The 13,843-nt window shown below is 34.7% G+C and overlaps 1 protein-coding gene across 1 annotated transcript; it reads left to right on the top strand.

Moving 5' to 3' along the window:
• Nucleotides 1-5,037: 5,037 nt before the first annotated feature.
• On the top strand, nucleotides 5,038-12,733 carry LOC121785467 (respiratory burst oxidase homolog protein A-like). Its single transcript, XM_042183910.1, has 13 exons — nucleotides 5,038-6,124; nucleotides 6,221-6,380; nucleotides 6,536-6,584; nucleotides 7,492-7,605; nucleotides 9,189-9,611; nucleotides 10,480-10,866; nucleotides 10,954-11,049; nucleotides 11,136-11,251; nucleotides 11,333-11,500; nucleotides 11,595-11,754; nucleotides 11,848-12,042; nucleotides 12,122-12,329; nucleotides 12,423-12,733. Exons 1-13 carry the CDS (start codon nucleotides 5,476-5,478, stop codon nucleotides 12,530-12,532), a joined length of 2,835 nt encoding a protein of 944 aa, XP_042039844.1. The 5' UTR covers nucleotides 5,038-5,475; the 3' UTR covers nucleotides 12,533-12,733.
• Nucleotides 12,734-13,843: the final 1,110 nt, after the last annotated feature.

Genomic DNA, 13,843 nt, shown 5'->3' with positions numbered 1-13,843 from the left:
TTTATTCTTCTTATAGTTTAAATTATGAATTGTTTTTGCATTCCTAATTCGTCATTCTTTTGATTTGAATGTTTTATACCACGTCAAAAAGAAAAAAAGCTAAGCCACACCCTAAAATTTGCACTAACAAGTAATTAATATGATTTTCCAAGTAAGAAAAGAATATTGGGGTAACATAGATATATGATATCAAGACAAAAAGAAAAGTTTGAAGTTGCATACTGTTATAGATTTATAGTCACTAGCAAAGAGATGCCTTATAGTCATAGGATGTGACTCTGGTCGAATTTTTCTTTTGAATATCCGTTTTCTAGAGTTTATTGTACGTTACTTTAAAATAGTACTACTATGTTACTACGTTTTATTTTCACTCATAATTAATCGTATTAGTCTATTTTATCACTTATATGCATATACTAATAATTCATTGTCACTAAACATCAAAATCATCATGTGGCAGATCCATAATACAATAGGGAGGGAGCGGAGATAATAGAAGCTAGAAGGAAAGGAATGATGATTTTTTACTTCAATAAAGGGTAAAATTGTGATTTTACAAATTAAGTAAAATTTCATTGCTTTTTATTTATCAAGTAGGATTGAACAAACTAAAAGCAAAAAAACTAGTTTCATATTTTAGCAGTATTATGCAATGGTAATTCCATTAATTATTAATGGGGCCTTTCATTAATTGATTAACTTTTGGAGTCAATCTAGTTTTATTTTCGGTCTATCATTTCAAATCAGGAGTTGGTAGAGTTTAACGAGTTTTAGAAGCTTCGAAGGTGGGCCAATGAAGGCATCTTTAGTCTATTCTGTCCATGAATCGATCTTCTAGAAGCCCAAACCACCTACCAAAAATAATACCCCCTCAGTCCCTGAACGTTTGTCCCATTTTTCTATTTCCGTCCGTCCCACAAAATTTGTTCCATTTCACTTTTTTACTATTTTTGGTAGTGGATCTCATATTCCACTAACGCAGATCTCATATTCCACTAACGCATTTCTACTCATATTTTATTATAAAAACTAATATATAAAAGTATGACTCACATTCCACTAACTTTTTCAACTCACTGATCATTACATTTCTCAAAATCCGTGTCGGGTAAAAGTGGGACAATATTTAAGGGACGGAGGGAGTAATACTAGAAAAATACCTTTTTTTTCTACATCAAAATTTTCAGTAGAATTTATTTTTCTAGTAAAATAAATCAAACATGTGGTTTATTCTTAGGACAAAGCATCAGTAAGAGCATCCGCAGCGGTGGCGAAAGTTGCCACCGCCGTCCGCACCGTTGGCAAGGCGAAGGACCGCCGCTGGCACGGCGCTGCTCGATGTATCGAGCACGTCCGTGCCAGCGGACGCACACGTGTCGCCCTCCCATTCGTCAACGGCATAGCCGTTGAGTTTAAAATTTTTTTATTATTTTTTAAAAAATCGGTTTTTTAATTAAAAAACCGATAAAAAAAAATTCACTTCCCCAAAAAAATATATCCGTTTATAACCGTTTTTTACACCTTTTTAATTTTTTTTTTCATTTTTTTTACCCCAAAAATACACACTTTCATCTATAAATACCCCCAATTTCACTCCCAAAAATTCACACTTTCACTACACAATTCTCATCATCATTCTCTCATCTCCATTCTCATCTTCAATCTCTCATATCCATTCTCATCTTCAATCTCTCATCTCCATTTTTAATTTTTAGGATTTTAATTATGTCTTTTTATTTTATTTGTAATTTGTAATTTTTATTGTGGTTTTTTTAATGAATTTTAGTATTATGAAAATGTTTTTGTGTAATTGAATTTTATATTAATTGTGCTCGTCCTTGCGGAAGAGCATAGTTGTGGGTGTTGTGCTCTTGCCAGAGAGCAGGCATGAATAGTACCGCCCGGGCCCACAACCGTGCCGCTGGCAAGAGCACGGTTGTGGGTGCTCTAAAGAGTGTATATGATGTATCACTCCTTTTGCTTGCCCCAACATCAAGTTATATTCAAATTTTTTGTTTGTATTTTTGTTTAAGGGAGTTTGTAGATTCCCTTCTTTTGTTTTGTCGACTATAACTTATGAATAGAATATTGTTGAATTGTGTTAGTAAAAGATTTTGAAAAACTAATGAGACTATTTTTCCATTAAGTAACTTGTTAAATACTAGTATATGGTTGGAAAATTGTTGCTCGTATCTAATAATTGGTTTACAATAGTAAGTGGAATTAGTTTTAATGACATTTTACTATTTTAGTTTAGAATAGTAGTATATGGTGTTTTCATCCCATTCACTGCACGTATTTTTCATTCCCGGCGTTAGAATCTCGCTTTTTGCCGAGATGAAACTCATTATTTAGAGGTTTAGTTTGTAAAATAAAGGTTGGTGTCCAGAGACAAATGCCGACAAAAGTTGATTTTTTGGGAGGGCAACTGTGTGAGGATTTATTCAAGGTAAGAAACTGGTTATGAAAGAACTAAAAGATCAATTCTCTTCTTGCTTTTGAAACCAAAGTGATTCTATCTCATCCTCTCGTTGTGAGTTTGTTGATCAGGGGCATTAGTTGGTCGTATTCTTGATTTTTGTTGATGTTGGGGGTCTCTTTTTTTTCGATTAACAGAGAAAAGGCTCGACCTGACAAACAACGATCAAGGGTTCGATACAAGCGGTCAAATGCCGTACCACAAAAATCCAAACAAAAACCACAAGTAACATCCTAAACAATCAACAAAAAACAAAACAACGCCAACAACGTAATTAGTCTAAGAAACATAAGCAACGTCAAAAAATACAACAAAAAATCGACCTACGAAACATCCGGCACCACAAAGACACAAGCAAAGACCGTAGTGCACGACTGGAGAACATGGACACAAACTTGGTATCAATCTTGACTTCAATATCTGATATCACTCAACTATGTCCTTGATTGTTGTTTGTTCGTATATGTTTATCTTTGTTGCTTGTGCATTCTTTTGTTTGGACCGATTCTTGTATTACTTGCTCATCGTCTACTGAAGAATCAAAATCTATTTCAAACTCGAAATATGTAAAAGGAATGAACTAATATTGTTACAAAGAACTTGCTTTGAAATTAGGCCATTTGAAAAAATAGCTAGATTAATCAGGCCATATAGCGATCACCTAATTTGTTATATGAATGGGAAAAAAGTCAGTTTCAATCTTTCTAACTTGTAAGACTGGAATTCTATAAATTTGATATGTTGCATGAATATTTTTACGTAATATATATTGGTGCACATATATTTGCCACGAGGGGCTTTTTGGACCTTACAGTAGTAGTTGGTGAATGATGGAAATCAAGTGGACCTAACTTTAATTGAAATATTGAATAACATACTATGTAGTTATCTTGTGAGATAAGATATTCACTTTTTAAATGACATAACATCAATTGGAGAAATTTGTTATAAATTTTATTAAACACATGGTATATTCTGTTATTCCACTAATGATTTTTTGAATACACAAGTTATAAAGAGGAGAGAATTCAAATAGTGGTGAACAGTAATATTATTGTCAGCTAATAATTTAATATTCACGTTTAGAAATGAGTATGGTAACATGTTTGATATGCTGGTATGCCGGAAAAGATGCAGAAAAAATTAGTAGGGAATATATTTTGAAAATATAATTTTCAGTGATTGAGATTATTAATAGGAATTTTTGCACAAGAATTTACATAATATTTAAATAAATTAAATAATCTATAATTAAAAAAATAAATAAAGAAAGAAGCTTGTATATGGGCTTCAGCCCCAATGCTCTCTCTATGTTAATACGAATTGGTTGAATTCTACAATCACATCAAATAATTGCAGAAATTGTACCATATAAGAAATGCAAACTTAGAAATTTAACGTGAAATAGATTCATTTGATGACAAGCAAATATTTGCAGTTGATGGCATCATTTAAAAGGTGAAGAAAATTACATCAATTTGATAAAGTTTCAACTTTAATAAGAATATCTAAGAAAAAAATTGTTAAGAAAAGCAGATTCCCACAGCAATTCTTTTCATTTTCGCCACCTATCAATTTCGTACTCCTTTTTAATTTTACCTTTTTATCCCTCTCAGCTATATCATTTCTGAGAAGATTGAAGAAGTATCATAAGTTTAATTAGTTAATCTCACAGCTTAATAAAATGACATATTATATTATACTCCCTCCGTCCACAAAAAAATTGGACGCTTTGTGAATGACATGACTTTAATATGGAATTGGTAAAATAAGAGAGAAGGGGAAAAAAGTAAGAGAGAAGTAGTGTTAGTGAATGTTGGGTCCATATTATTAGTAAGAGAGAAGGAAAAAAAGTAAGAGAGAAGGGAAAAAAGTAGGAGAGAAGTAGTGTTAGTGGAATGTGAGGTTCATATTATTAGTAAGAGAAAATGAAAAAAAGCAAGAGAGAGGTTGTTGAAAACTTTCCTTTTTTAAATGTGCTCTATTTTTCATTTTCGCGGACAACCAAAAATGACAAATGTGTTCTATTTTTCATGGACGGAGAAAGTAATTTTTATATGTTTCTCAATTACTAATATATATCGAAAATTTTCAAAATTGCTACATATTTGGATTTACGGACATGATGCGTACATGTGCAAAATTAAAGACGGGACTAACTAGATGTTTTATAATCCTAGTATGTCGTCGTTTAAGTAACTTGAAAGTTTTACCAATATAGTATTTCTCGTTACCAAGTAATACATAATTTCTCTAAAATCGAATATTATAAGATAATTGAGAAAAATATTAAAATTATGATATTTCATTTCTTGAAATAACTAAAATAATTAATTAAAATTGATTACTTACATTTTTTTTTCAGTAATCTGATCTGCCCTTTTTATTGTCTTTTCCCTGTATTTTCCCAGACGCGTCACACCAACTCTCAAGCTTTGCAAACTTGTATACACACATATACACGCACACACAGATATACTCAACTTTACATACATTTCGTATATACTTATTATATGGAGTAATATACATGTATATGTAGAGAGAGAGTGAGAGTTTCACAGCAGAAACTCGACACCAACAAAACCACTCATCATCCACTGCCCTTTCTAGCTAATACATGTGGAATCATTATCACCGAAATTGAGATGCAATTTTCATTGGAAAAATTGAATAAGTTTCTAACAGAAAAGCACGACTTCAAGTGTGTGAGCTCTGTTTCCTTCTTCGCCTTTGCAGATTGCAGTCTCTTTCGCCGTCCGTTTACCTCACCACCTTCGCCTTGCATGTCGTTTTACTTGGATTCCTGACGCGTTTTGCTCCTCATTGCATTTCCACTCCTTTTTATATTCATTCAAATGGAGTACTGATTATTATTTGGATTTAAATATTTTTTTTATCGGAGTAGTTTATTTTATTCTCAGTTTCTCAACTTCCCCAATTTGTGCGAATTTTTCTTCGCTGGCACCAAAAAGAGTTGTCGCATTTTTGTTGATTCAATGAGGGGAAACGGAAGATATGAACGGCGGTGGGGATCCGACACCATACCCGCCGGAAATATAGCCAGCGGAGGATCCTCGCCGGCGACGGAGTACTCCGCCGATTCGGCGGCGAGCGCGTCAGAATTCGTCGAAGTCACGCTCGATCTCCAAGACGACGACACGATCATTCTCCGCAGCGTCGAGCCGGCGACGGTGATCAGCATCGACGGTAATGACGTCATCTCCGGGATCGATACGCCTGCGCCGTCGTCGTCGGCGTCTCGATCGCCGACGATGCGCCGGAGCGGTTCGAACAAGTTGCTCCAGTTTTCTCAGGAGCTGAAGGCGGAGGCGCTGGCGAAGGCGAAGCAGCTATCGCATGAGTTGAGGAGGTTCTCGTGGAGCCACGGGCACGCGTCGCGGATAATCTCCGGCGGCGGCGGCGGGAACGGCGGATTGGACTCCGCGCTGGCGGCGAGGGCGATGCGCCGGCAGCGCGCGCAGCTGGATCGGACGCGATCCGGCGCTCACAAGGCGCTACAAGGACTTAAATTCATCAGTAATAGCAGAAACAACCGCGTCGAAGCGTGGAACGAAGTTCAGATCAATTTCGAGAAGCTCGCCAAAGACGGTTACCTTCATCGCGCTGACTTTTCGCAATGCATAGGTTAATTCATTAATCGCCTTTCAACGCGATAAATTTTCTCGATTAACGAGATAATTTTGCTCTTTAATTAAAAAATTATGTTATTTTTTTGAATAGGGATGAGAGATTCGAAGGAATTTGGACTGGAGTTGTTCGATGCATTAAGCAGAAGAAGAAGACTGAAAGTCGATAAGATCGGCAGAGATGAGCTCTACGAGTTCTGGTCACAGATTACCGATCAAAGCTTCGATTCGAGACTCCAGATTTTCTTCGACATGTATGTATTCAACTTTATTTAGTTAGTTCAAAATTCTTACTCAGCGATTAATAAGTCAATTAATTAATTAAACTACAGTTAAAGTAGCATATATCCGTGATTATCTATCCTTTTATTAATTTTGATTAATTAATTAATTAATGATCGTGTTTCAGGGTGGACAAAAATGAGGATGGTCGGATCACGGAAGAGGAAGTGAAGGAGGTAACACTGATTAATTCGTTTTGTTAATTTTTGAGTAATCATTTCTCCCTACTAATCAATAATGGGTAATTAATTAATCATCACCTTTCATCAATAACTTTAAATCAAGGAAGTGATAATTTGAGGAAAGCACATCTGTCAGATTCTGTTAAAAATAAATATTAGAGCAGACAATTTTCTTTGGAAATAATTAATTGGGTACAGTGATATACTGTAGTAGTAGTAGTAGTAATTATTTGTAAATGTAAATATTAGTCTACATTATTATTATTATTATTATTATTATTATTATTATTATTATTATTATTATTCAGTTACTGGATTTAATGTGATACTGTTATATTTGATCCAATCTATAACAAAAAGTTTCTTATTTTAAAGGATCTTTCGAGAGTGGAATTTAAAATTGGTTAGGGATAGGCGTGAAGGATGACCATATTGTATAATTTCCTATACCAACAACTCCAATATTTGCTTATATTATACTTCAGTATATATTAAATAGTAGTATTAGATATGTAACATTGCTTTGCTCGGTCTGCTGGTTAAAAATATAGGTATGTCAAACTTATGAAAGGGGCACTAAATATGAGTTAAGTAGCAGAGTTGGTAAATACACTATTTTATCAAGATATACATGCAAATTGTGCTTCTACTTTTGTTATTTAATGAGATTCATTTATGTACACATACGTCTCAATATATATGCCCACGCATTTATTTGAAGTTGAACTATATTTATGGTTATTGAGATAGTCAAAGTATGCTTGCCAAAATTCTCTAAAATACACCGACTTTTAAATAAAGATAAATAAATCAACTCCGGGGTTGGTGGGGGTAAACTTGGGAATATGAAAAAATGACAGTAAATAATTCTTTACCATTTTCCTATTCTTTAACTGTGTAGATTATTATGGTAAGTGCATCTGCAAATAAATTATCGAGATTAAAAGAGCAAGCCGAAGAGTACGCAGCTCTAATCATGGAAGAGTTAGACCCTGAAAGGCTTGGCTACATTGAGGTACGACTCGATTTCAGTCTAAACATACACTTCATAAATTTCATACAACATTAATTATTTATATAGCTAGTGATTGCTTCTTCACCAACCACATCACATAGAATGAAAAATGGTTGCAACTAAAATTATCATATTGGACTTTAGTTGCCACACCTATTATTTTTTTAAAAATAAGTAGTTAGAGGACAAATGACTGATTACATCCTCTTAACATTGCGATTATTGTGTTGTTCAACTATACACGTTGAATTAAATACCATATGTGTTACACATGTATAAACATTAGTATACAAATATCCAGTCTCTGAAATTTTTGTATAGCGGAGCCTTGTTTAGTTGCAAGTCAAAATAGAGAAGCTGGGTGTGTCAGGGCAATTAGGGAAAAATGATGATAAAATATCTAAAAAGATACTATAGTATAATTTAAATTAAAGTATGATTACATCTAAGGACCAAGAGTGGTTGAAAATATTAGTATGAATTTTCCCCTTAATTATCTTGTTACGGCATAGTATGAATTGTCTACGTTGATAGCTCAACGACCCTACCTTTCGCTTAATGGCTGAGAGTAATGTATAATTAACTTTTTTGTGATAATTATCTCTAGTTTTAATTCTCGTCTCTCTTAATTAAGTTGGTGGGTTATGTCGAAAAAGAGAGAAAAAAAGTTTGCTTCTTATAGATTATACAGGTGTATGGCATAATGCCAGTGGGCTAACAGTTGAACAGTAAAATATTAATCCATGATTGTCATAGCACTCTTTAAGACAAGGAAAAAAAGTTATTAAGTCAACTTGCAGAAGTATAATGTAAGAATAGCTATGGTAAATGGGTAATCTAGGAGTAGCTTTCTTGCCAACTGTTTCTTTAAACAACTAATCAATTACCTAATTCCAATTAGATGATAAGGCGAAGTTAATGAAGAAAATTATAAAAAATGCGCAACTGGAAATTATAGTTCCGTATTACGTAATGATTCTTGAAAAGTTAGCCGATGGCTTCACTTGTACTATTATTGATTTATTGTGGAGAACTATAGATAGATAGATTTTATGACACAGTCTCGATCTTTCGCTATGTAGAAATACCACACTCTACAATCTACATATTTAAACACAAGTACTAATTATGTAAGTGGTACATAGCTTGTTATAGTCTATGAGCATATATATGTTGTCTTTATCTTTTTGAGGAAATTATAATTCTATATATTTTCGTCCATTAAATTGTCTTTTATAGTCATTCAAGAATTCTTGCAACGAGACAAAAGAGATTCTTCAAACGAATAATATTGCATAACCTATTTAACAATGAGAGTATATATAAGTAGAAATGACATGCCAATATAGAGCAAAACGAAACAAAGAATATTGTGTAATTGCTATTGCCCTTTTTTTCTATCATGAGACGACAAGCATACTTTTTGGTTTGCCCATGTGAACATTCTATTTTCCGGACCAGTAAAGCGTGTTTTCAGCACTCAAAGATATGGACATCAATCACACATTCACATACATGGTCCAAACATGATTTCATTTTGGCCATTTAGGGTCCAAACATAATTTGGTGTCACGTTGATGCAGCTCTGGCAGCTGGAAACACTACTGCTACAGAAGGACACATACCTCAACTATAGCCAAGCTCTAAGCTACACAAGCCAAGCCCTTAGCCAAAACCTCCACGGCCTCAGATATCGAGGCCGGATTAAGAGATTAAGCACTAAATTAGTTTACTTTTTGCAAGAAAATTGGAGGAGAATTTGGGTGCTAACTCTATGGATTGTGATAATGATTGGACTCTTCACATGGAAGTTCTATGCGTACAAAGAAAAGAAGGCATTCATGATCATGGGTTATTGCCTCCTCACGGCCAAAGGCGCAGCAGAGACTTTGAAATTCAACATGGCGCTCATATTACTGCCTGTGTGTAGGAACACCATTACTTGGTTGAGGTCCTCTAAAATGGGCCATTTTGTGCCCTTTGATGACAATATCAACTTTCATAAGGTATGCATCTCATCCACTCATTTGTTTTAGTTTTACACATTGGGTGGGGTCCCAGCGTGTGAGATTTATACCATTTCAAGACCATACTATTTGAGAATGACATGAGGAAAGAAATGTGTCCCAACAACCAAGGTGTCATAAGCATCACCACGCTTGTTTATATTTACTTGTTTTATACGTCTATATGTGACACCATCGCCATGGACTTATGAATAAGTCAGCAGTGATTGTTTCAATAAAAACAAATATCTCTACTTCTATTTTTCCACCTGAATTTACCAAGTAAACTCAGAATCTGCAGAGAAGTTTGACATTTGTTGTGGCTTTCTAAAGCTATTCATATACAGTAGCTTATGAGTTATTTTTACAAAGTATGCAAAACATGGTTGATAATTTTATTCTTTCTGCATCAAGCTTTACTAGTTAGCTTTCCAAGTAAAATGTTCATGATATTCCCACCTATGCAACAAATATTTATAGGTTAAACAATATCAGCTAGTTTTCCCTTGCATGATGCTTCTATTGTTTTAGTTTATTGTAAGTAAAACTGCTATTATTTGAATATGATAGATCACTTTTCAATATTATGAGGTAATCCTCATGAAGAAAGCATAATGCAGAAAACAAAAGAAATGAGCAGTTTAATTTTATTAGCAATGTTGCTTTTATAAGCTAAAAAGCAGGGGAGGAGAATGTTTCACATGGATATTGAATTGTTTAAACTTGAGAACTGGATCATGCTTCATATCTTAAACTGTATGCAATGATACTGGCTTTCAACATTTTATGATTGAGCTCTAATTCATGAAGTCTATTGCAGTCATATAATGTATAATAGAGTTCTGAGTGTTTTCTTGGACAAATGCAGACCATCGCTGCATCCATTGTAGTTGGTATCATACTCCATGCTGGAAACCACCTTGCTTGCGACTTTCCAAGGCTTATACATGAGTCCGATGACATATACAATGAGTATATGGCTCATGATTTTGGTCGCCACAAGCCACAGTACATGGACCTAATTAAAGGGACTGAGGGTGTGACAGGGATTCTCATGGTGATCCTTATGATAATTGCTTTTACATTGGCAACACGGTGGTTCAGGCGGAGTCTTATTAAGCTGCCTAAGCCATTTGACAGGCTCACAGGCTATAACGCTTTCTGGTATTCACACCACCTGTTTGCTATTGTCTACATCCTGCTCATCGTCCATGGCACATCTCTTTACCTTGTTCACGACTGGTACAAAATGACGGTATGCATACATTAGCTAGACTTTAAAGCTTCATGATACTTGAATTCCAAAGGAGGTTAATGCATTTCTATTTTCTTAACATTTCAGACATGGATGTATCTTGCTGTCCCTGTACTCCTGTATGCTGGAGAAAGGACCCTTAGATACTTCCGGTCAGGCTTCTTCAGCGTCCGGATTTTGAAGGTGAGCATGATTTGCTTAAGACAAATACAAATGAAGTTCAACTGAAGAAGCTAATTATTTATCTCTATTTCCCCCAACCTTTCCAGGTAGCCATTTATCCAGGAAATGTACTGACGTTGCAAATGTCAAAACCTCCACAGTTTCGATATAAGAGTGGGCAGTACATGTTCGTTCAGTGTCCAGCTGTTTCTCCATTTGAATGGTAAAACTCATTAACTTGCTATCATATTTTGTTTACTGTCAAGTCAGTTGCTGAGGCCATTGCTTGCATATTCACAACTAGGCATCCATTTTCGATTACCTCCGCACCTGATGACGATTATCTTAGCATTCACATAAGGCAGTTGGGTGACTGGACACAAGAACTTAAGAGGGTATTCGCTGAGGCATGTGAACCTCCTCTTTCTGGGAAGAGTGGGCTACTCAGAGCAGACGAAAGCACTAAGAAAAGGTGTGTTTCTCTTCCCAAAAATAAGTACGCATGGTTTATGAACTTGTAGAGATGTATTCCTCCCAAGAAAATTTGAAGTCTTCTCTGCATCCAGTTTGCCAAAGCTACTAATAGATGGACCTTACGGAGCTCCAGCACAAGATTACAGAAAGTACGACGTGCTCTTACTTGTTGGCCTTGGCATCGGAGCAACGCCCTTCATCAGCATCCTTAAAGATTTACTCAACAACATCATCAAAATGGAGGAGCTGGCTGTAAGCACCACTTCTCACTATGGAAGGCCTTCTTTTTTTAATTTTATTTTCAGGATAGAACCTATGAATAGTTTTTCCTTTTATATATTTCAGGATTCGATATCAGATTTCAGCAGGTATTCGGAGCAGAGCACGGGCTCTATGGACTCGTCGCTGAACAAGATTTCTCCCAAACGGAAGAAACCTGTAAGGACAAGTAATGCCTACTTTTATTGGGTCACAAGAGAGCAAGGGTCATTCGATTGGTTCAAAGGCGTCATGAATGAAGTCGCTGAGCTTGACCAAAGGGTAATTAAAGGGACATCTCCAAGTCATCTAAAACATGCTTACAAGTTCATAACCTCAGCACAATGATTTGAATTTTCAGGGGGTGATCGAGATGCACAACTATCTAACAAGTGTATATGAAGAAGGCGATGCTCGTTCAGCTCTCATCACTATGGTTCAAGCACTCAACCATGCCAAAAATGGGGTGGACATTGTATCTGGGACAAGGGTGAGAACACACTTTGCAAGGCCTAATTGGAAGAAAGTTCTTTCTAAGATCGGTACCAAGCATGCCAATGCAAGGATAGGTAAGTCACTATGCTATGCTATACCAAAATATTACTATGATTTACTCAAATGCCATAGCAATGTGATTTTGTGAATTGAACACTTTTGAGCAGGAGTTTTCTACTGTGGAGCACCGGTGTTAGCCAAGGAGCTTAGCAACCTCTGTTATGACTATAATCAGAAGGGTTCGACGAAATTCGAGTTCCACAAGGAGCATTTCTAATTTCTAAAGGAATTAAGAGGACCAAATATCCAAGTCTATACAAGTAGTAGTAGTAGTATTACGTGACCTATCCTCTCCATTTCACAGAGCTTCAACGTAATAATATTTTGTATAGTTCTTGATAGGATAATAGATTAGAGTTAATGAAAATGTATACGTACAAGTAATTGAGTATTTATAAAATAGTATTTTTATTAGTAAGTAGAGAGAGTTTCATGACCAAACCAAAAATTGGTGCTGGTTGGCGTTAGGCAGAGTTCTTTGATTCTGTTCAAGAGTCAAAGATCATGTACAAAATTAAAGTGATATTTACATGTAAATTCTTATATTTTGGCCTAATTCTTTAGGGTGGGATTATTAATCTCAAATATATGTTTGACAAAATTTCGTCAGAAGCCCATAAAAAATAAGAAATCGATATACGTAGTTTCTAGTTCATAAACTAGATTAATTATAAAGTGGCTGTATTATATAATGTGACAATTTTAAAGTATTTTCGTTATTAATGTCGCAATCATAACAATTCAATTATTTCAGTAGTAGCCAGTAGGTGGTCCTCTAGCTAATATGTTATGTTCACATTATATAGTACTAAAATTAAAATATCACATTTGCAGAAGAAATAAATTACCAATTATAATAACCAGGATTTGTTTTATTTTTTTAGGAAATGTTTATTTCAGTTTGGAGTCTTTTAAAAGACATTTATTAGTGAAATTATATTGCAATTGTGTACAAAGTCACATGCCTATATTAAATTTAGATAAAAGACGTTATAGCTAACTAATTACTACTAATATTTTTCATTCATGTATTGTTTCAACTCAACCAATTCATATATTGTTTTAAATCGACCTTATCATACATAAATTTGTCAAGCTGTGTTTTTTGTCTTTTGAATCGTAGTTTGCTAGTAACGGTTGAAGAAGTACTCTCTCGGTCCCATAATAAGTGTCACATTTGGTGTTGAATCTTAAAAAGCCAACTTACTCTAATTCGATATCTCTTTAATTCATGGAATATTGCATAAATGCACAATTTATGCAAGTGCACTTATTGACATAGTAAAAAAATTATTTTATCAATAAAGCATAGATAAATAGTGTAATTTATAATTTTATGTAGTCTCTTGGTGTGGCAAAAATTAATGGTCAAAAAGAGAAGATTGGAGAATTAAATGGAATTGCTTTTGTAGGAGGAGACAAATTGAATTTCCATCACCCACAAATGTGGACTAGTTTTCAATTAAGTGTTTTTACCATCAAAATCAACGTCACACAGTCATTTTATTTGACTCCCCGTAACCATAAA

This window comes from Salvia splendens, chromosome 21, assembly GCF_004379255.2.
Source record: "Salvia splendens isolate huo1 chromosome 21, SspV2, whole genome shotgun sequence".
Lineage (NCBI taxonomy): Eukaryota > Viridiplantae > Streptophyta > Magnoliopsida > Lamiales > Lamiaceae > Salvia > Salvia splendens.
The sequence above is the reverse complement of the archived record's forward strand: the minus strand, read 5'-3'. Positions and strand labels throughout refer to the sequence as shown.

Bases quoted from the DNA above. Each gene is read 5' to 3' on its own strand.
- LOC121785467 (XM_042183910.1), top strand. From the start codon at position 5,476: ATGAGGGGAAACGGAAGATATGAACGGCGGTGGGGATCCGACACCATA. The intron at 6,585-7,491 runs GTAACACTGATT...TTAACTGTGTAG, and splicing joins CGGAAGAGGAAGTGAAGGAG to ATTATTATGGTAAGTGCATC. The intron at 11,501-11,594 runs GTGTGTTTCTCT...CTCTGCATCCAG, and splicing joins GACGAAAGCACTAAGAAAAG to TTTGCCAAAGCTACTAATAG.